The 22741-nt window shown below is 50.5% G+C and overlaps 2 protein-coding genes across 3 annotated transcripts in view; one reads left to right on the top strand and one right to left on the bottom strand.

Moving 5' to 3' along the window:
• The window catches only part of SAMD11 (sterile alpha motif domain containing 11), a gene marked incomplete at its 3' end in the record, with an annotated part of 92272 nt that extends 86037 nt beyond the window's left edge, over positions 1-6235 (top strand). Inside the window, exons 12-14 of the mRNA XM_080358810.1 lie at positions 751-875; positions 3632-3742; positions 5990-6235. Coding sequence (XP_080214936.1) covers positions 751-875; positions 3632-3742; positions 5990-6235 — 482 coding nt within the window. The remainder of the gene's footprint in view (positions 1-750; positions 876-3631; positions 3743-5989) is intronic.
• Positions 6236-8213: 1978 nt separating this feature from the next.
• NOC2L (NOC2 like nucleolar associated transcriptional repressor) overlaps positions 8214-22741 on the bottom strand; it is a 37791-nt gene continuing 23263 nt past the window's right edge. The window contains exons 16-21 of one of the 2 annotated variants that reach the window (XM_080358597.1): positions 19410-19523; positions 15698-15833; positions 10957-11097; positions 9147-9314; positions 8468-8644; positions 8214-8340 (exon numbers count right to left, since the gene is read on the bottom strand). In XM_080358597.1, the coding sequence (XP_080214723.1) occupies positions 9178-9314; positions 10957-11097; positions 15698-15833; positions 19410-19523 (528 nt within the window). In that variant the 3' untranslated portion in view covers positions 8214-8340; positions 8468-8644; positions 9147-9177. Of the gene's footprint in view, positions 8341-8467; positions 9315-10956; positions 11098-15697; positions 15834-19409; positions 19524-22741 lie in introns of both variants that reach the window. The other variant, XM_080358596.1, reaches the window with a different exon arrangement.

Raw genomic sequence — 22741 nt, 5'->3', positions numbered from 1 at the left:
TTATTCTCGGTGTCTCTCCTCCCGTCCGGTTTTCTCTGCTGTCAGGCACCGGCGACGCTGGGGGCCCTTTTGGATCCCATCACCTCCGTCTCCCTGACAGGGCTGGGACCTGAACCGCTGTTGCGTTTCGGAGAATTGACACATGGGCTTGAACCTGAGCCGTGCTGTCCCCGAGGCTGGCGGGGCCGGGGGTCACCCGTCACCCATCAGCCGGAGCGATGCCCGGCCCCGCGGCTGTGTTGGCAGCCCCATCCCATGGATATTCGGACTGGAAATGAATACTTTAAAAGAGCAAGGCGTTCTCATGCTGCGGCGAGGCGCTGGGCCGCCGGGGAGAGGTGCCGGAGCCCCTTGTCATTCGGAGCACGTAGCCGGGAGAAGGGCTGGGGGAAGAAACCCACAGGGCAGGCAGAGTTTTCCGCTTTGCGGTGCGTGCGGAGAAACACTCCTTCAGGCTTTTTAGGGGGTTTTTGTATTTTCTCTCCCCTCCCCACCATTTCTTCCCCTCAGCTGAAGAACATTAAACACATGAAATGCATTAACTGGGATTTTTCCTTTCCCCTGCCCCCCTTTCTAAGCTGGAGACCTCCAGGAGGAAGAGGCCTATGAATTGACCCTGCCCAGTGCTTTAATTGACAGGTCATTAAAGATGAATGTGTGGCTAGAGAAAAATATTCCGATTGCAGGCAAGTTGTTGTCCGTGTGGGATTTTAATGATTTATGTTTGTTTCTCCTCCCCGCCCGCTGCAGGCACCATGGGAGGTCTGTTTCTGGATGGCGAGGAAAGCCCCGCGCTGGAGGACATCAGCAAATGGACGGTGGAGGACGTCTGCAGCTTCGTGTCCAGCCTGGCCGGCTGCACCGAGTACACTCAGGTGAGCCTGCTCACAGCCTCGAGAACATCACGGGAGGGACGTTCTCCCCGCAAGCCCGTTTTCTCCCTCCCGTCCGTGCCTGTTTGATTGCGCTGTCCCTCCCGGCAGCTCTGTCTCAGAGCCCTGCAGGGCATGAAGAGTTTGTTTATTTCACAGTATCACACAGTATCACAGTATGTTTGGGATTGGAAGGGACCTCAAAAGATCATCTAGTCCAATCCCCCTGCTGGAGCAGGAACGCCCAGGTGAGGTCGCACAGGAACATGTCCAGGTGGGTCTTGAATGTCTCCAGAGAAGGAGACTCCACAACCCCCCTGGGCAGCCTGGGCCAGTGCTCTGTCACCCTCAATGAGAAGAAGTTTTTTCTCAAATTTAAGTGGAATTTGTATTTTCTTTTTTTGTTCTGGTGCATTGCTAAATAGTTACTTGCTGCCAATGAACACCCCGAGATGGTGTGTGCGGGGCTTTGCAGATGGGGAGCAATAAGGAAAGAATCTGATGGGAGCAGGGGCAAGGTTACGAGTGAGCGCCTGAGTTGGTGATGTTTAGCGGCTCTTAGCGTCACGTCTCGCTGTGCAGCTCACGGTTTTGGAGCTGCCCTGTGCTCTGGACGCAGCGGTGGTTTGTGTGGAGCAGCTGTACGGAGGGATGGGCTGTGGGGTGGTCCCTGGATTGGGATGAGAAGCTCATGGTACCAACCAGCTTGGCAGAAGGTGCCGTGTTCTGCTGCACCCGGAGCATCGCGGGGCCGAGCAGGGCTTCAGGAGACCCTCCCCACGCAACCACCGGAGTGACCTGTGTGCGTGTGCTGCACAGTGGTGGCGATTGTGATTTTTAAGCTTGTTGTAGCAGAGTTGAAGCATCCACCGGTACTGGGGACTTCGTAAAGGCTGCTCGGTGTGGGGTCCTGAGGTGCAATGCGAAAATCAACCCTGTGTTTTTGGCTTCCACGTCTGCTAGAGCCTGTGATAAATGCCCCATTGAGAAGGGTGAAGGCGCAGCAGACCCCTGCCCGGGGCAGCTCTGCAAAGGGGATGCAGCGTGCCCCGGGGAGGGACGGAAAGCAGCAGAGATAGAGGCAAAGCGCCAGAGCTCAGGACAGTCCGGCCTTTCAGCAGACACGTGGGAGGCTGAGAACAGGTCTTGAGAGGGAGGGAGGAGAGCAGGAGTCGAGCTCTGCGGACACGTGGATTCGAGAGAGGAGCTTCCCTGCTGGGAGCTGTGGAGCGCACAGCCGTGCTGGCACATCCAGCCCGAAATCTCCTTCCTAAAAATCTGTCTGCTCTCCCCTTTGGCCCTCGCTGTCTGTTAGGACATTAGGGAAATGTCCTCTTCCAGAAGTCGTGCCCAAACCTGCCCATTTTGGGCAGGGTAAAGCTCAGCACCCGCTTCCGCTGGGACGGCGGTGAGGAGAGCGGTCTGGGTCGCGATTCCCTATAGGTTATATTGATTCTGTCGTGTGCCGTGGGAAAGGCGCGTGTTTTTGCATCTGTCCAGAGGGGATGGGGAAGTGGAAACCTGGAATTACCCCACACCCCCCTCTTCTTGCTCAGGTGACGGGATAATGTGCTTTCAATCTAAAATCTGTCCTTCCTTGCTCCTTAACCATGATGTTAATCCCATCACAATATGCTTTGTTAAAACCACCTGTAAAACCAGTGCTGCTTTGGAGCAAACCGCTGTGTATGCGAGAGGCAGTGTTTAGGAAAGTGAATGAATGCTTGTGACGGAGATGGGGAGCAGGTGACATTCCCCAAGAGGAACGGCTGAGATTTGGGGTGCGCCTGGGGCTGGATCGGGGTGACGATGCGTGGGCAGAAGGTTCCGTTTCTGATTATGGAGAGAGGGATGGAAAGGAAACTGGTTCAAAAAATATGGTGGATGGATGGATGTTGATGGGAGAAGCATCAGGTCTGAGCTGTAGAGCTGGGTTTGGTGAGGAGGCTCAGGGGTACGTGTGTGAGCCGCAGTGCGTGTTGCACAGGGCTCAAGCGAAAGGCTCTGAACCCAAAATACATTGCAGTTTGCATTCCTGTGCTGGGGAATGAAAATCAGAGTTGCCTGGAAGCTTCTGAGTGAGACCGGTAGGAAACGCGCAGAAATCTTTAACACCTTGCAGAAGGATCATCCGTTTACACCGTCTGTGCCAGCTCCTGGTGTAAAGAGATCAATAGCTCGCTGAGACAGAGCTTCAGCAATCAGTGCATTGCAAACACAATGTTGTATGATAACGGGAGCCGCTGTAGACAGCCCCTCAGCGTGGCTTTGCTGGGCTGCGTTACGCGGGGAGCGCGTGGCTTAGATTCTTTTCTTCTGTGTTTTCTGCCCTTTTTGGAGCTGGGACAGGGCCCTGGGCACCTCAGTCTCCTTTCTCACATCTGTTCTCATCACGATGCATTTAGATCAGCTTGTTTTGGTTGCTCATGTGGGGACATTCCCCAGAGAAAAAAAATCCCCATCCCAGCATTTAGAAGAAAAGGACTTATCCAAACTGGCCCAACCAGCCCTAATTCACATTCCCACGTCTCCTTTTTACGTGTTGGATTCTCACATTTCCTTTTCACGTGTTGGCTCCCAGCTGTGGATACAGGATTGTATAAACCTCCCGTGTTTTAGTGTTAATTTCTATGTTATTGTTAATAAGCGGTCCCGCTTCACCACTGGGGTTCAACCCTTTCTCCGGCGCCTCCCGCGCAGCAGCAGGAGCCGCCGGTACAGCGGCTGCTGTCCTGACCTCCCGTGCTCTGTTCCCGCAGGTTTTCCGCGAGCAGGCGATCGACGGCGAGACGCTGCCCCTCCTGACCGAGGAGCACTTACTGAACAACATGGGGCTGAAACTGGGGCCCGCGCTCAAGATCAGGTCACAGGTAGGAACGTTTCTGACGCGGCACCAAGCGGCGCGGTTTGGAGTTGTCCCTGGCTAGAATAAGGCTGTTGAGAGATGTGGTTTATAGAATTATTAAGCAATAATTATTTATTGGTAATACTGGTTTCAAGAAAGCTTGATCTGTTCTCCAAAATGTTCTATATCCTCATCTGGAGCCGGTCACAGAACAAACCAGCTGAACCTAAAACTCACCATCCCAAAGTACTTACAGACCAGGGTAAAGCCACCCCAGGAACCAGTTGTGCCTTTTTTCCTATGCTGGATCCAAGTCTTCTTGCTGCTCATTCTCACCAGCTCCCGGCCGTTCTTTGTAGCGAGGCTTGAAGCACAAATGCATTTAATGCATCTCAGCATCATCTGTTGATGACTTTCCCTCCCCAGCGAGTAATGGACCAGCTCTTTCCCTTCTCCGCTGTGCCGCTAATGGCCCGCGGTGCCGTTTCTGTCGCTGGTCTCAGCTCCCTGGTTTGCTGGTGGGCTGGTCACTGGGATTTTGATACACTGGAAGTAGAAATCCTATTTGCCTCTGTTGATTTATCCAAGTTCCCTCTTTTAGGGGACTCTGTTTTTTTTTCGGGGACTCTGCTTTGCTGTTGTGCCCTTATAGAAATGTTTAATGTTTCGCCATCTCAGAATAGCTTCTTTTTGTCCCCTTTTGTGACTTGGCTCCCCAGTCTCTGCTTATTTGTCTTCTTCACATTGCTTTGCTGCTCTGCCCTCCTGAGCTGGTGGTCACGGTGCCTCCCCGTTCAGTTGGACCCCGATCTTAGAACATCTTCATTAGTTTCTTTTGCTTTTCTTTTTTTTCCCATTTAATAATCAGAAAATGGTTTCTGACACATGTCAAGAACAGGCTGTTCTGTTCTATTCCCTGAGGGATTATGTCACACAAATAGCTATGACATGGGTTGCACAGACAGTCACTATTCTGGCATGTGTGTATTTTTACATATATATATATATATATATATATATATATATATATATGCATTTATTTATAGATATAAAGCACCTATCATGGTATTGCTAAACATTCTTTGGAACCACAAACTATGCATTTGTTACATTATGTTAAAACAATAAGAGCAGCTTTAGTGCTTTCCCTCCAGCCCTCACTGTTTATGAGGGGTCTAATAAAAAGGTTCTGTGGGCAAGTGTTCCCTGTGGGTCAATTCACTAGGAAATAAAACTCTCATGTTTCTTCTTAGGGAACACCAAATAGCTCACAGACATTCTTAGATCGGATTTGTTATTGGGGGGGGGAATTATGAGATATGGGCTGAAACTAAAAAAACCCCTGCTTCGATTTAATCAATAGTGTTTAAAGCTCTATAATAAGGCCGGGTTGTGGGGCGCAGAGTCGCGATGTTGCCGAATAATGCCGCGGTTGTCTGGTTGGGACACAGGCCCGTGTTTTTGTTTAAGCGCAAATGCGAACCAGCTGCGGAGGTGCTGGGAAGCCGTGGGGCCTTTGGCCCTCGCTGGGAGGCGAATGGGCTGCAGTTCTGGTGGGCGCCGCCGCAGCGCCCGGGGCCGCGGGTTCTGGTTTCCTGAGCAGGTCACAGCAGCCGGGCTGTCAATGGATAGATTATTGAGCTGCAATCCAGCACGTCTTCATCTTGAGCTGGAGCGAGGGCAGCGCTTGCAGCTCCAGCTGCAAATGAAACAGAGCTGGGATGCGCTGCTGCGGAACAGTGTCCCTTAGGTAAAGAAAGAGAGGAGGAACCTGCCCTGGTGAGTCACCAAGGGGGTGTTGTAGGTTTTTCTGGTGGATTTGGAATGATGGCTCTTAATTCCAAGGTTGTACCTTAGCTCTGAACCAGTTGATCGCGTGCTGAAGCAGCACTGTTGGTCAAGAAACCAGTTTCTGGCATAGCGTTACTTCACAGAACCACAGAATGTCAGGGATTTGTCTGAGAGGCTGCACATGATGAGATCTGGACATTAACACCTCGTAAATACATTTAACTTTCCATTTAGCTATAGCTTTATTCAGTGTGACTGTAGATAAGGGGAGCAGCAAACAATCATTGAAGCTTAAACCATGTTTAAAGTACCGAGGCTTCATATTTGTTCTGAAACTTTTATTTTTAGGAAATACTGTTTAATTGTACTCTGGAGTACAGAACCTGGGCTGGCTGCATGAAAATGCATTTTCTGAAGACTCTGCATGCTCTCATCCTTTTTTTTGCCCCCATCTTTATTTTATTTAACTTTATTTCAACAGGTGGCCAAGCGAGTGGGCCGAGTGCTGTACATGGCGGGGTTCCCCATGGCCTTCCCGCTGCAGCCGCCCGGTTTGCGGCCCCCGGAGCGCGAGGTGGCGGCGGCCGAGCTGCGACCGGCGTCCACGGGCAGCGTGGCCTCCCCGTTCGGCGGCCTCCCCTCCGCCAGCCGCGTGTCGCCCAAGCAGGAGAACGGGAACCCCTCCATCATCGCCGGCATCGGCGACGCCGCCAAACCGCCCTCGTAACCGCGGGACGGCTCGCGGGCCGCGTCTGAACTGAGCTTGGGCGGAACGGACGGGAGGTGACGCGGGTGAGAGAGCGGAGGAGCCTCCCCGGGCAGCGCAGTGAGGAACGGAGGGGTTTGTATTTTACTTCTGGATGCATTTGCTTTTTGTTTTAAAAAGAAACTATAAAGGGAAGGAAAGAAAACTATCCAAAGATGTACTGAGACAGCGCAAGCGAAGAGAAAGACGATTCATTCTGGAGGATGGCAGCGACATCCCCGTTCCCTTGCACGCCCCGTGGCGCTCACCGACATGCAGAGCCGTGGATGGGAGAAAACGCTTTTCTGGGAGAAACACAGATTTCAGGAACTTTTGGGTGCGACTGTGAGCAAGAAAGGGGAACGGGCACCGCTCCTCCAACGGTACTGAGCACCCCGAGCAAAAAACCATCAGAAATGCAACCAACCACCTTCCCAAGTATCTCCTCCTCCCTGGAAACTGTTCTCAGTTCCTCAGTCAGGTGTCGTCTATGCATCTCTAGCAACTTTTAAAACAATACCAAAGACAGACAAAAAAAAAAGGATTAAAAAAAAAGGCAAGTTCGGGTCCATGTTTACGTGGTGTGGATGGTACGCAGGGCGGAGGCGGCTCCGCGCCGTCCCGCACGCAGGACGGACAGTGTTCTGCTTTATTTTATTTTGTTTTAAAGAGAAGAAGGAAGGAGCGTGTGCGTGGGCAGGATAAGGGGCACAGGCCCCCTCCCTCCTTCCCGTGTACAACAGACTCATTTCTACATGTAGGGTGTTTTTTAATTCATTTTTGTTGTTGTCGGTAGGGTTGGGTTTGTTCTTTCCAGCCTTGGTACAGAGGTGGATGTAGTTGCACATTCTGGGCTGCGGACGAGCCGGTTCCTGCGCGTCCCCGAGCACGGGGAGGGATGTGGGGGGTTCAGCCTACAAACTATGGGTAGAGTTTTTACTACTGTGAACGATGGTAACTCCTGGGGTGACCTCCTGTGACTTGTACAGTTGTGAACAACAATCACATGTGGTACTTTTCTCTCTCTCTCCCCCCACCCGTTTTTTTTTTTGTTTAATGTTGCACGTGCTACCGTTTTTCTTACAAAAATAGCTTGGTGGTACATTAGCTTCTTTATATTGTAAAAAAAAAAGGAAAAAAAAAAGAAGAAAAAAAGTCATTATCCATCACATCACAATAAAAATGCTTTCCAGCAATCGATTTAAATAAAAAAGAAAAACACTTAATTTACAAATGGTCCCTGGTGTCCTGAGCTCCTTGCACATGGTGTTACCCCACAAGTCTCTTTTCCTTCCCCGGGACCGTCGGCCTCACCCCGGGGGGCTCTGGGTGCATCGCAGCTGCTGCTTTTCTGGCCCCAAAGCAGAGGGACCCTCGCGCAGCCGCGGTGGCGCAGGGAGGAAAAGCAGCTCCGTCCTCTTTGGGATGAAAAGGTAAGTGAAGACGGTTTTCTTACAGTCAGGGCCTTAACATTCTCCTATTGGAGCCACATCCCTTGTGTGCGTGCTTCAAGACAATGAAGCAGCAGGTGCTTTGTCCCACTCAGCGTGGGCTACAAATGATTATCATATAAATATTATATATAATATATTAATATAATCTATAGTAAATATATAGAATCTATATTAATATATTAAATGTTATATGTAAGAGACATTAATATATTAATATATATTAAATGTTATATATAAGATATATTAACAGAATAAATATATCTTATATATGCATATATATCACTTATATAATACAATATATAACATATATAGTACATATGATACATAATCTGTATGATATATAATGTGCAATATATGAGAATGAGATAATAATTGCACATCAATACATATGTATATATATTTATCATTTATAATCATTTATATATAAAATGCACATCTATGTATATCTATGCATTTCTATATTATATATTTGTATGTAAATATAAATGACTATAAATGATGAATAATAAAAACAATGATAATGTTTAATAATAAACCCCAAATCACTAATTTCTGCGGTTAGTCCCTCCTCCTGATAGGACAGAGGGCACCTGGGTGCATGTCCTGGAAGGGCAGGTCTGGTACCTACGGCAGCTGCAAAAAGAAAATGCAAAAGGGAAAAAGAAACTCTCATTTATCCTTATTCCTGCCACTAAGCTCCAAAAAGACCAACTCTGAGTGAAGCGAACGCCCCACAATGCTGCGCTCCAGCGCTAATTACCTGAGCGGTAACGAACGATGGCTGGAAACAGGACAGGAGGAGCACAATGAATTCCCTCTGTACACGCACCCGGGTGTCATCACTTAGAGGTGGGTGAGAGGAGCACCGGCCGGGCCGCAGCACGTCTGTTTGGGTTTCTATCTGCTGAGCTGTGCTGCTGCTGACTCCCTGAAAACACTTAAAATATGATAAATAAAAGGGGAAGAGGTGGTTTTTAGCAGCAGCATCTTGTGCTGGTGTGAGGACCTGTCACGCACCGCGTGGAAGAAATGTGCCAAAAAATTGGGTGAGAGTTGCTCTAGCGTGATCTGGGGACAAGAGATGCGAAAGAGCAGCGGGAGGCCCTCCCGTTGAGTCTCAAGGTTCAGAATGGACCCCCCTGGTGTGGCTGGATCCAGACTTGGTCAATGGTTTATGTCTAAGAGCATCCGTCACACCTTCGTCAGCTGAAACTGAACCCTGTGCTGTTTAACGCAGTAGATTTTAATGAGGGCTTTTTATTACCTGTGCTGAGCACTTTTACTGGCTTTGATGAGAACACAATTTTACTGTTATAAAAAACCAACACATAACTGGTAGAAAAAGCTTAGAAAGTCCAAGTAGCATCTCTGCTGCGTCACTGAGAAAGTCCTTGGTGGCACCTGGGGTGGCTCCCGTCCCCGTGCCCCCCAGCTCTTACCGGCTCTGTCCAGGATGAGCCCGGAGGGCGCTCAGTCGTCGTCAGAGAAAGCCAAGTCCTCCACAACATCCTCTTCTCCTTGGGCGAGCTGCTGGAGGTCGGAGCGTGACATCCCGCGAGGGCTCCTCTGCTTCCCCTGGGGAGCCCGGGCGGCTTCCTCGCCTTCCTCTGCGGGCGGAAAGAGCGAGAGGTGTAAATCCTGCTTTACTGGGAGCGAGAGTGAGGCGAGTCGAGACAGCTCCTTGCTAATTAATCCCAGACGCTCATTAATTGATTGGCGCCGCTGCAGCTCCCAGATAGCGGCAGGAGAGCGCTCGGTGCAGCGCTGGCTCTGGAGCACTCGGAGATAGGAGAGAATGAACTAACTGTGCTGCCTGAGGCAGAAATGCAAAATAATACTAAAAAATAAGAACTGGGAGCAGGGGACAAGGCAGAACCTCCAAATTTTCAGCCTCACAGCTCAGGTCGGTCTTGCAGAGAGCTGACAGGAGCTGTCGCAGGTAACCATAGGGCTCCCAAACACAAAACCAGCCCAACTCCCTCCTTTTGAAACGGTATTTTAACGGGGAGCACAAGTCAGAACTGGTTTCTCGGGGCTGTGCACATCCCCATTCCCAGTGCCCTTCCCTCTCATTCCGCAAGCGTGGCTTGAGTTTCCTACACCTTGTTTCCAAAGAGGGCCCTGCAGCCCGTCTTTCTTAGGCTCTACCAGCAAAGCACCTGCTCAGCACCAATTCCCACCTCCGGTTTTGTGCCCGCAACCCCTCAGGACACAGCAGCCCCTGCTCAGCAACCCCTGGATCAGCTGCCGCATCAGCCCCACTGGCCGCTCAGTGCAGTTCACATCCTTCAAACCCGCGCTGGTGACACCAGAACCCCAGGACCACAGAGCTCCCGCTGCCCCAGAAACCACCGAAAGGTGCTTCTCCCCCAGTTCGTCTGAGCGCTGCAGTAGGCACAGAGGGAAAACGCTCCCTCTTTACCCTTTACAGCATTGTCAGAACACGCATCAAACACCCGTCTATTCTCGGCGCCGAGGTTTGGGTGTGCGTGCCAAGCCGCAGCCATCTGCCACACTAAATCCGTCAGATTTTGCTCTCACTTGGACTCTTTCCCCCTTTCCTGTTCTCCCCGCTCCCCAAACTAGTAAAGAAAACCTGCACACAGGAGCTTTTGTGGCTGCTCCCCACAACCAAACATCATACCCGGTGGCATGTGGAGCTGCAGAGCCTTTTAATACAGGGACTAAGCAAGCGGCTCACAAAACCCAGCAAAGCAACACCAGGGCAGCCGGAGCTCCTGGCAGGCCCCGCTTCCGCCTGCTCCCGCTGCAGCGAGACTTGGCAGACGCGGGCAAAACGGAGCCAGGAGAAGCTGTTGAGAAGCAGCTACTAAAGGGTTACGCCGTGCAGCACCTCGCACCCCAGGCGCGGCTCAGACGGAGAGCGAAGTGCACCCCGCGCCTGTGGAACCTGCGGAGAGCCCGCGAGCGAGGCTTCTGTACCAGGTTTTGTGGGGTGGGCTGCGCTTGAAGAGTTTGTTTGAGCCTCTCTGCAGGAGGCCCCTGAAAAGAGATGAAAGGGACTGGTGGCTTGTTAGAGCAAGGCCGGGAAAGGCCTTAACCCTTTCGCTCTCAATATAAACGCAGAACTGCCAGGTCTCCCTCTCCAGAGTGTGTGTTCAAGTCCCTGCAGCTCGGGACAGCAGCACAGCAAGAAAATAAGAGATGGTTCCTTTGTAAGGGAGCCCCCAAAATGCAAAGAGGCCCCAGTTCCCAGAGCTGGCAATAACCCCCAACTGCACTACTCACCATCGGAGTCACCGTCTTCTTCCAATTCTTCCTCATCCTCCTCGATTTCATACTTTCCTTCTTCTTCATCATCATCCTCGCCGTAGTCCTCGCTGCTTGCTTCTGAGCTGTCGTCCGATGCCCGCTTGGCTTTGGCTTTACCTGCAAGTGTTTTTACTATGTGAATGGAAACAATAAAGAGCAGCACACATCTGCAGGCAGTATATACATATATTTACATATACATAACAGGGCAAAGTACCACCATCACTACACCCATCCTCAGGGGTACAGTCACACACACACACACACACTAAATGGGAAATTTGCTTTTTGTTCTCCAAACCCCACATCCCCTGGCGCAGAAGGATGTGCTTCATTTCGGAAGCACCTGGAATGCCAGGACACAGCCAGACAAATCACCTCGGAAGCCCACAGCGGGGTTTTACTGCCAAAGCCCAGGATTTGCTGCTACCCGGTATTTACGGAGCAACCACCAGCACCCAAACATCCGTCATGAAGCTGCCTGCCCCAGACAGACAGACAGACAGAAATGGGTCTGCTGAACAGGCGTGAGAAAGGAGAAGGAATAAATCACAAAGCTGAGACCACAGAATGGCTATTTGCACTGAGAAATTCTGCATCCACCTCCGCCCCTCCGTGGTTGTGTAACTGAAAACAGGGGTAGGCTCTCTGGTTCAGGGCATCCTTGTAGACCTCTCTTAGCTTCATTCCCTCTGTTGTCACAAAAGAAAGGTCTAGGAGCAGAAAGTGCTGCAAATTCCCTCTGAGGATGGTCCCAGGGAGCCGGGGGGAGGAATATGAAGAGCCTCTGGGTGCTTGGGCTCTGGGGAAATCACCGTCTCAGCCCCTGGATATGGACTTTTACTCATGTTGAGTTGACTGGTTGCTCCAGACAGCGTGAGTCACCAGGCACCACAATGGCAGAACACGAATTGGAGCCCTGGGGTCACTCCTGTGCGCTGTGACATAGGCAGCGGCCCAAGAGGAATGTACCGTGTCAGCAAGACTCCAGAAGACAGCTTGGGGTGCTCTGGTTAACCCTCCTCCTCCTCCTCCCACTGCGCGCGGATCCCCCAGCTCACAGCCCCGCAGCAGCAATTCTGCCGCTGAGAAGGGGTCAGGATTATTCTGCTAGGAAATGAAAACGTCTGACCTCCCCTTCCACACCCCCGGCCCCCACCGGTCTGGCATTAAATTGATGTAATATAATTACGCCAGGGATAAATGAAGAAACCTGTTCAAGTTCATTAGAGGCACAGCAACACCTAATGCGGACAGATCACTCATTACGGCCGGGCCCGCAGAGACGCGGCAGCCGCGCTCCCTTCTCGCCGTTAATTGCCTCATGACGAGGCAGCCCAGCGCCTCTTCCCCAGTCATTAATAATTTCCCGGAGCAGCCGCTTTTCCTCCCGGAGATCTGTCAGCTGGTAAAGGAGAGGAACGCAGGGACCTGCCCATCCCCACCAGTGACACAAGATTGATCAAATCCACCCTCTTTCCTCCCCGGTTCTTCGCACTCTTACCTCCTCAAGGGTTCCTGAAACGGGAAAACCTGTTCCTCTCCCCTCTATAGACCTCGCAGAGACCCAAGCGAGGGAGTCTGTCCTGCCTGCCAAATGCCGCCCCCATTCCAGAGTGCGGTTTGTCTCAATATGACGGAGCCATTTGCCTCCATCACCTTTCTTGTCCCTTTGGGGAGATGCTGGGGGCGCACAACACTTGAAATGAACAGCCAGAGCAGCACAAGGCAGGACTGGGAGAAGCTGCGTTGAACTCACTGACCGAATCCCAAACAAGTGTCCACCACCCTCTTTGTTCTTTCAGGAACCCTTAAAATCAAAAGAAGTGCCGGTAATGAGGGAGCGAGGGGCTCAAACCACAAAGAAACCCAATGAGACGTCTATAAACCTGACACCAGACACAGAAATATGTTACTGCTAGTCTTGCTAGGATTCAGAAGAGATTCATTCATTTATTGCTGGATTTGCAAGGCCTGAGAAGCGAGAATGACGATTCATAGGGTGGGAATCAGGGTTGGGATGGGGAAATAAGAGACTGGAGACCTGCAAAGCTTATGGAGCCAGGGAAAGGCTGCTGCTGTCAGAGACAAACGGCTTATCATGGTTTTGGCTGCTGTGAGGCTGCTAAGGCTCAGGGTAAGGTGAGGAAGGATCAGAGAGCTTAACTTGTGCGGGACCTGCAGCACTAGGAAGGTCTGGGCCAAGGGGAGCGAATGTCCTGCTATCAGCCTTTCATCTCCGGCCTAACGCAAAACCAGGGTTAGGATTCAGAAGCAGACAGGCCTAAGAGATAGGCTTAGGTTTATACCCAGATCCTACACAGTCCATTAAGGCAGGCTGATGCTGTGGCTCGCACAAGGGGCGGATCGGTGAGTTCTGTGGGCAGTAGGTTTGAAGGAAAACAAATAGCTTTATCCAGCCCTTCAGAAGCCTGCTCGGCCCTGAGAAATACAGGTCTTTTGAGGCAGAAGTTAATTAACGAGTAAGATGTTTTGGCCAGCAATGGTTAAGCCAAGAACTCTCCAGATCTACCTGCTTCCAGAGATCAGGGACAGCATAAACTGAAATCAACGTTTCACTGATACAACACTCAATTTAAATCAAAAGAAAAGGTGAGGGGGACTTCAAGCAGAAGCTACATAACAGAAAACTGATGATTTCCTGGCTTTTAGCAGGCAATTTTCCACTCTCTTGAGTTTGGTCTGGGACCTGACAGGCCAAAACAACAACTAATTGGAAGAAAAATGTCCTGTCAACACAGGAAAGATCCTGCCAAGCCAAGTGCTGTGGTTGGTGAGGGACGGGAGCCATTCTCATAGCCAACATCCCACCAGAAAGCCACAAGGATGCTGCACCAGCAGCACGTTCAAACATCCAGACTTCTATGCAGTAATCACCAGGGGGAAGAGAGTTTTCCAGACCAAGGAAAGATTTAACCTTGGGCTTGCCTAAGAGGATGAGTTACAGCCACAGACAACTGCAATTATCTAGCTAGGGCTTTTCTGGCAGGGAATCCCTTCCTTTCCACCCTGTTCTTTGCAGAGACCTCAGGACTCTGGAATCAGCTCTTTCCAGCAAGAACTCTGGACAGTTTTGGGTGATCAGCTCTGCTCAGTGTCACAGGTACCTCCATAGCACCAACGTGTTCGTGATCAGGTCTCTCCCTGTCACTTTGCAAGAAGACCAGCATTGCTGTGCATTCTCAGCTGTATTTCTTGTTTTCCAGCTGTATTTCTTGCTTTCCCCTCCTAGAACGCCCACCCAGGGCAGTCTTATCTTCCTGCCTAGATTTCTGCCATTAGCTGCTCAACATCTCTCTCTTGGAAATAGTCTGAGGCTGATTCAATTAATTGCTTTGATTGTCCCAGAGTCTCCTTTTGCCTTATATATTGAGAGGAGATTGTTACGCCCTCAAACCTCACAGGTAAAGCGAGCACACAGGCCACAGCAGCCGCAGGGCCTCCCAAATTCCCTCACATCTGGCCACCGGGTAGAACAATGGCCACAAAAGCAGGGAACCGCAGCACATAGATGCGCTGGCTGCTCCGACTCCCATCTGACAGTTACTGAACGCGCGGCATGGCCGGGAACGAACCACACCGAGTAAGAACAAGAGCTCATTGTGTGCGTCTCCCAAGACACAGACACTTTTCCCAGCCTCCCCGTCCCTGTGCGGGTCACACCACTCACACCACTGCCTCGAGGGGACTTCACCCCGCTGTGCCCACGCAGCGTCTCCAGATCCGCGCTGGGGCTGAGCACGGTTGCTCCTGAGATGGAAGGTGCCCTCAGGGCACGTTCCCTCCCTCCAGAAAACACCCTGCTATGAACAAAGGCTACAGCTGAGCTGGGAATGCTGGAAGCCAAGAGCCACCGCTGACACCGCAGTGAGTCCATACCAGTGACTCCATACCGCAGCTGTGGGACAAACAGCAGGGAGAGACCTCAGTCCTCATTTGCACTCTCTTCACAATATACACGAGGGAGACAATGCTCAAGATTTATCCTCACGCCTTACAATGTGCACAACAGACTAGGATTTTATCTGTAGGTTGAATCTCCAAACAAAAAAACCCCGCGTCCCCGCAAGTCGCCCTCCCATATAAATGACACTGCACCGTGACATCCCAAATATTCCAAATTACAAAAAGAACATCTAAGTTTTCCCTCAAACTATGTGGTGAACTTCTCAAGCAGGTTCCACAACCGACTGTGGCCCTCTCGTGGTCACAGCCAGAGAGTGACATCACTCCCTCCTCTCTAGAGGCTCTAGACTTCCTTGGCTTCTCAAGAATACTTGCAACATCAGTCACTATGAAATAAATAAATCAGAAGTGCATGCAAAGAGAGGATAAACATTCTTCCATCAAAGATCCTTGTTCTGGCAGATGATGAGGTCAGTGTCTGTGACAAAAGAACAGTGCTAAGGGGAGGAGAGAGTGGGTCATGTACCGAAAACTAATGCAGGACTAAGGCTTTAAATGAACTGGGCTGACACAGTAGGAGAGGGAGGGAAAGATAAAAGCCTCCCAACCACCTTCCGCCTGTCACATTAAAAAGCCTCCAAAAGGTACAATCATCCTGTGCACTTTCTCACTAATAGTGTATATTTTGAACTCAAAATGGCCAGCACACACCGCCCTTAGGACAGGGCTGTATTGACCCACATCACACAGAATTCTGGACAAGAATATATGCCCAGCCCCAGCCCCGTACCTTTTACAGAGAATCCAACGTTCTCCTCATCAGAGTCACTGTCCAGGTCAAAGAGATCTTTGAATTCCTTCTTATCTTCCTCCTTGCGCTCATCTTGCTTCTTGCGCTTTATTTCTGGGAAGTTCAAGTCTTCAAGCTGGAAAAAACCAAAACCAACAGTAAGGAAAACCTTAATTTGTACTTTTAAACATAAAATGCTGAGCTTAAACACAGGAACTTGGCTTTTGCCACACTGCCAAGAGCAGCTGGGTCTGCCTGCTGCCAGCCAGGGGAGCAACACATTTGTGAGGCACTTACAAAGGTGAATGATGCATGCAAAGCACCACTGCTCTATTGATCTTTACCTAATAAACTACTTTTGCTAATGGGCCGTCTACTGCTGGTACGGTCGCATGGATAAAAATGCAAGACACGCATGACAGCTCTGGACTGAAAGCCGTGTGAGCTCGGGCAGCCAAGCACGGTGACACCAGGCTGTGCTGGTCACCTCTGGAGCACCAGTTTTCCACCGATGCCAAAAGCTGTCACAGCTCTCACTGTCTTTTGGGCTGCAGATTTCAGCGCCGTTAAACAACAAGGTGCTGAAGGTGCTTAAGGTCTGTCTGCATCACAGTTCCCCTGCTTGCTGGCCCTTATGGAGATCAATGGGCCAAGAGCCCTGCTCCTGCGGACAGCCAATATCAATGCCATTAAGTACTTGCCATTGACACCAGCTCGCTGCTCTTTACACCTCTCCGGAGGGGGATTATGGGGAGGATTTACTTGCAAGGGCTCAGGCCAGCCAGGGCAAAGACAATCAGAATGCAAATTAAATCCCAAGTGCTCTCTGAACATCAGCTGCCCGCCGTCCTACCCGGCTGCACACCTCCTGGGAAGCACTCATGCATTAGCACGCATTAGCTTGCTTGGAAACATTCGCCCTGCGAGTAATAACTCATTTGCTCTCTCCCACTCGTCAGACCACACCTCGGCACACTCCACTCTGACCACATCCACTTCAACCCCCCCGTGTGCTTCCCCCAGCGGGAAGAGCAGCAAACACACTCTATAGAAAGGCAGCTCTCAGCAGAGAGAGAGAGAAAGAGCGAGAGAACGGGGACGGGAGGGGGGGAAAGACGACGAGAGACACGGAGACACGCATTTGCTCCTGCAGCCAATTCCAGCAATTTCTCCCAGCCTGTTTCGTGGTTATGGTCCCCAGCTGGGCAATATTGATTCTGGGAGCTGAGCACTTATGAGCAATAACCTGTAACACCAGGATGGAAAGTCAGAAGCTGGCCAGAGAAGGGGAGAGGGGAGCAAATCACCAACCACCATTTGCAGGGTCCTAATTTTAAGTCATCCTTCTAGCTGCTCTTTCCCACTCTGAGATGTCTCTCCTTCCACCGGCCCTGCGGAGACCAGCCGGGCTGTCTCGGTGCTGGGAGGACGTGTGAAGAAAGCAGCACACGACTGGCTTTCCAAACAGCAGTTGTTGTGTGATAGAGAGCAGATTTGGGAAGCAAAATGCAGCCAGAGCAGCAATCCGGAGTCACTACCAAAGGGCTGCCCCAATGACACCCTGTGACAATCCCCTTTCCGAGGGTGGTTCTGCTCCAGCAAGCTGGGGCAGGGGAGCTGCTGGGCTGAAAACTCTTTCCTAAGCCCTTACCAGCTCTGGTGGACAAGACAGACTCACGCTTCACTTCTCCCTCCTGTTCTGGCATATAACTTTCTGGAGGGAGATGCTCCAGAAATACTTGTTCAATGAGAGGCTCCAGAAATAAAACACAATGGTCTTATAAGCTAAAATATCTCGGCAGCCATGCTTCTAACGGTTTTGGGTGACATCAGTACTGGCTGAACTCAACCTGAGCATATGAATCACGCTGAGCTGTGCCACCTCCAGCTTTCTGAGACTCCACAGGAGTGTCTTCGAGACAGCACCTCAAAATAAAGGCACCAGAAAACCCAAGATTGCGGAGTGATCGCAAGGCAAAGCAATGAGACTTATAGTGAGCCACAGCTCAGATACAGCCCATGTTCATCACACAGCAGCGGTAATTAGGTAATTTGGGGGCCAGCCTTTTAATCCCCAACTAGAGGGTTACTATCTACTGAGTCTCACGAAGCCGATTAGTCTACATCCCATTAAAAACCATTGGGAAAAGCAAATGGAATGGGCGGACGGGGTCAGCATTGTTATATAAGGCAAGCTGCAGCTCATAGCGGAGAGCCAGGCTGATTTTTCTTCTGATATTTTTTTCCTCCCAATGGCTGCTAATGGGACATGGATTTTCCCAGCCCTAATGGGCCTCATGGTGTTCGCTCTCCTGCTGGGGCTCACAATGCCGCATCATTAAGCTCGCGGTCCCCACCGAGAGAGACAACAGCCCCATTCACCACGCAAAGATGTCAGGCAGCCACAGGCCTTTCGGAAAGCTCACTCCAAATCTGCCTCTCTCTCCAGTTTATCTGTTCAGCTCACTTTCTCCAAGAGAACACAAGTCCCTGCCACTGCCCTTCAGACTTGCCCTGGTTTCAGAAGTCACCCTCTCGAGCCTTGCTGTAGGAAAGCAGTAATGCTCAAGGGTTGCTCTTCTCCACCTCAGCTCATCCTGGACACCCTGAGGAGCTCCAGCTTTCCTCCCCCTTTTAATATGAGACAGGGACTCGTCTGCACTGACACTGATCTCCTCTCATGACAGCTGCTTCTGTCCCAGGGAAGTGTCAGCTCACATCAGCAGGGCCAGTTTGGGCACGACATTAGCCCCACTCAGTCATCACTTCTTGCTGTTTCATAACAGAATTTCCTCCTGCAATGGAAATTTCCCAAATTCCCTTTCTGCAAAGGCCACACTCTCCTGCTGGGTTTGCACAGAAAACAAGCATGCTTTTTGTTCCCTCTGCACGGCTGCCCCGGGGAATTTCAGCCTCCTGCCCTTATCTCGGGCTGGTATACGATGCTGTGCATTTCTAGGATGTCCCAGGTCTTCTACCATGCTCCAGGACTTGGCTCCGAGCCAAGCATCCTCATGTCCCATCGATTATTTTAATTGTTCCCCTCCCCACACTGGAGACACCAATTGTATCTATTTCCTGCTCCCTGGCCAAGCGCCTGGCTCAGCCACTTTCATTGCATTAGCATCGAGACAGCTTTCCTTCAGACTCCTCATCTAAGTCCCACATCACAACCAGCCACCCCCACACGGGTGAAATATGAAATTGCAAACCAGAACACATCTCTGATATTCCCTTTGCTAAGAAGAGAGGCATCTTCCCCGCCCTGCTGTCTTGCAAAGTTCGGTTTTAGCGTGGCAATCCAGTCACGTTCTGCAGAGCTGGAAAAGGAGCTAGAGACCTATGTGAGCTCAACTATCAAGAAAGCAACAAAATTTGCAAGAAACTATATAAAGTGCCCCAAAAAATGTGAGAAGGCCCATGAATGTGGACATGAACACACAGAAATGGAACTGTATGTACAGTCTAAACTTCAACCTGTCCTCTGCTAACCTGGGCAAACGAACAGGCTGTGAGCAGAGGACACAGATGTTGCTCCTTGGGCTCCCAGTACGACAGGTCTGAGGACACTGGCGAGGCTGCCGTCCAGCCACACTCATCTTCTATCCAAGAACATCCAGTCAATGCACTCACACAGCTCAAGCCCATTCCAGCTCACATCAGCAGAGCTGGTTTTGATGAGCCACCAGTAAGTGAAGTATTTCATTCTTACTCTTTCTTTGCCGCTGATTTCCAGCTGGATCTCCTTCTCTCTTAGCTTCTTCCACTGAGTATAATACTTGCTCAGAGGTGTCCCCTCCTCTTTGACTTGCTTCTCCCATTGTTCCTGCGGAGAGAGTGGGTGCAAATTTAAGAAGTGTTTTCAAAGCAGTTTTCCAGTACAACTTTGGCAAACGCAAGGAGTCAGAAGCAGAGGTTGAGACCCTTTCCCAAACCACCTTTTTTCCAGCTTCTGGGTAGGAAATCGGCACCCATGACTAAGGACATCAGCAGGACTAAGCGTGAATTCAGGCACAATCACTTAAGCAACTATTGAGTCAGCAGTAGTGCGACTTACAACTCTCCTTAGGTAAAGCAATGCCTGGGCGCTATAAGGTCAAAGAAATGCAAAAAGATACAACGGGCAGGTTGGCCAATGCGGCAGCTTGGTCACGCAACACCAAAGCACAGGATACCAACGGCAATGAAGAGCAGCATAAGGTCCTCATAAAGGAGCACTAGATGGTGGGGCATAAGATGATTTAGCTTATGGGAGATCACCACATTTTCTCAGCATGGTGGCCTGAATTGTGGGTTCCAGATTCCTATTTTTCCTTTCCAGAAGAGGCCCGATTCCTGCTATTCTACAGCCAAGTGTTTATTTTTGAAACAAACGTTCCCCTGCGGGTCTGGGACTCATCCCAATCTCGAGAGAGCAGAGCATAAAGCAGCGCCGAGCCTGTTTCCACTGTCCAAGCAGGGAGAACAAGGAGATACAACCGCCGTAAATGGTGGGAAGCAAATTTGATGCTTAAAGTTCTTTTACGCTTCAATTATTTGGCATGTTAGTGCTGAAAGGGGGGTGGCGGTGTGTCGTATTAAAATACATTCTTCTTAACCCGCCAACGTGCCTTTAACTTAAAACCCACACAGAACTGTACCTGATTACTGAATTACCACAATGCCCAGAGGCTTTGCATTACCCCACAGTAAAAAGTCAATCTAAGGTAAGCAGAAAGACAGAAGGAAGAAGGGGACGAGCAACCCAAGCAAAGGTTCATACAGATACGCTCAAAGGTTAATAAAGATCCAAAAAGAGTATCCTGACAACAAACCCAGAGTTTTGCATGGCAGCTGTGTGTACACAACACTCCTGCTTCAGGGTGGGAACAAAGGGACAGACCATCTTCACAGCACAAAACACAGCAACGGGTCAAATGTCCTTCAAGAGACCCCAAATCAACTGCTGAGCCCCAAAACTGGGGAGCTGCAGTGTGCTGGCTGCAGCCCACGAGCCAAGGCGTGAGAAGTTTGTTTAAAGAGCAGCACATGAGCAAGATAACAAATAGAGCAAGTCTCTGCAATGGACAGCGGTGCAGAGCTCCCAGCCTGCACAGCCGAGCAAGTACTTGGTGTGTATTGTGAAGTGAAACACATCACTCTGTGCCAGCTCCTGATCTGGCCCATCACTAAGTGGAGATGATCTGTGGTTTCTGCAGCTGGCACCGGGAGCTGAACTTCGGCAATTAAACGGCGACCAGCTTGTGTCACCTGCGCTCTAATGGCGCGGAATCTATTTACGCATCCTTCAGCAGGCGCTATCAATACCGCATCAAGCCAAACGGCCCCTTTTTCTGGTAACCGCGGGTCCCAGGCTCACAAGCCCCACGGGACTGTTCGTAACACGGCCCCGGGTCTGGAGCCTGCGGCCGCTCTCGGCTCTCACCGGACGGAAAGGACGGCTGATGTACCGCCGGCTCCAGCAGCACTCGCCAGCGCAGACGCCAGCCAGCAGACAGAACAGCTTTACTGTCGATCTGACCCACCGCTACGGCGAGAGGAGTCATTCCCGAGGACTGCAAAGTCACCCCGTCTATAAATCAGGCTCCTATCAGGCTGCCAGCTGCAATCAGGCCATTTCTTGATGCTGCTTGGTATGGGCAGCTTCTGAGGAAGACTCTCTTCTTACAGAGGGTAAAAGTCTATTTGTTCTGACTGATACAGCTCTTTTTGGTTTAAAGTGTGCTGGAATCCACAGATAAAAAAGGATAGCTCGAACACTCCCATCTTTCTAGTCAGAACACCTCAATGGGAATTTTGAGAGGGGATGCCATCACACCCGTTTAACCATTCGCAATTCTCCTGTTATTACTTTTGCATCACTGTGCTGCGGGTCCTGGTGCCCTCTTTTCCTTCCATGCATTTTCCTCTGCCAATCCATGGCCCACAACAGTGCAGATAAACCTAAAATCAGAGCCACACATTATGCATCTGGATTCAACTTCAGCTGCAGGCTCCATTCTTTTTGGCGCTCCCTACAAAAACCTTAATTAGTATAGTAACCTGTTAGCATTATACTCTCAAAAAAGCACTGACTCTCAAATGTTAACCTGCTTCTCACCATAAAAAATACGAGTTAAGTTCTCAATCTTAAAATAATGTGGAAGGAGTCAGGCTGAACACACCTGGTGTGCCTAACCCTCCATACCACAGCTCCTGGGATGCAAGGAGGATGATCCCCACAGTTCTTCCACATTAAGTTAAATGTTGTACCACCACACACCCTCTGCAGCATTAAGTTCAATTCCCAGGCTGTTTCTCCTTTAAAATTATAGAATACAGACCCTTAGGTAAAATGCAGTTCTCTAAAGCATGCCCACTACTCAGCAGAGCAGACCCGATCACATTCACAATCTTTATTCCCCTCATTTAAACCTATTTCTCTGTCATTCCCCCCATGAAAGCTGCATTTCGGCATGTTGCGTGGAAGAATTAGCTCAGAATCTGGGCTCTGCTCCCTACAGTGGAGGCAAAAATGCATGGATGTGCATACCAGTGAGCATTTGCTTTCAATTGCTCTTGCTGGCAAGGGGGACACCCAAATACTTCCCCTCCTCTTCCCTTTTCTGGCGGTGTTTGCTCACAAGAAGTGCCAATGCCCCACGTGTCTCAGAGACAGCCTGGCAAACTCAACCCAGACTTTGAGGGACACTCCAAATCATTCCGGGAAGCCCAGTCTCTGTGGGAGTTCTGGCCCTTCTTGGGAATCTACACCATCTGCTTGCAAAGGAGCAGGGGGAAAACACAGGCAGCCCCGGGCACACGACCTGTCCTCCCAGACAAAAGACAAGCCACTGCAGATCTTCCACCCTGCAGAAGCACCGAGTGGGCTGTTTCCTCTGCTCCCCATTAGACACCACATGAACCAAAGGAAGAGAAAGGCTCCCTTCTCCCATAGGACAACACAGTGCAAAAGTACAGGTTGCACAGGCATCCTCCCCGAGCATCACCTCACACCGTTGCTCTGTCCTCTCAAACGGTACAAACACCACACTTACAGAGGTG

Source organism: Nesoenas mayeri (assembly GCF_963082525.1).
Source record: "Nesoenas mayeri genome assembly, chromosome: 24".
In the NCBI taxonomy this organism is placed as follows: domain Eukaryota; kingdom Metazoa; phylum Chordata; class Aves; order Columbiformes; family Columbidae; genus Nesoenas; species Nesoenas mayeri.
Note: the sequence above shows the minus strand (reverse complement) of the source record. Positions and strands in the feature narration are given on the sequence as shown.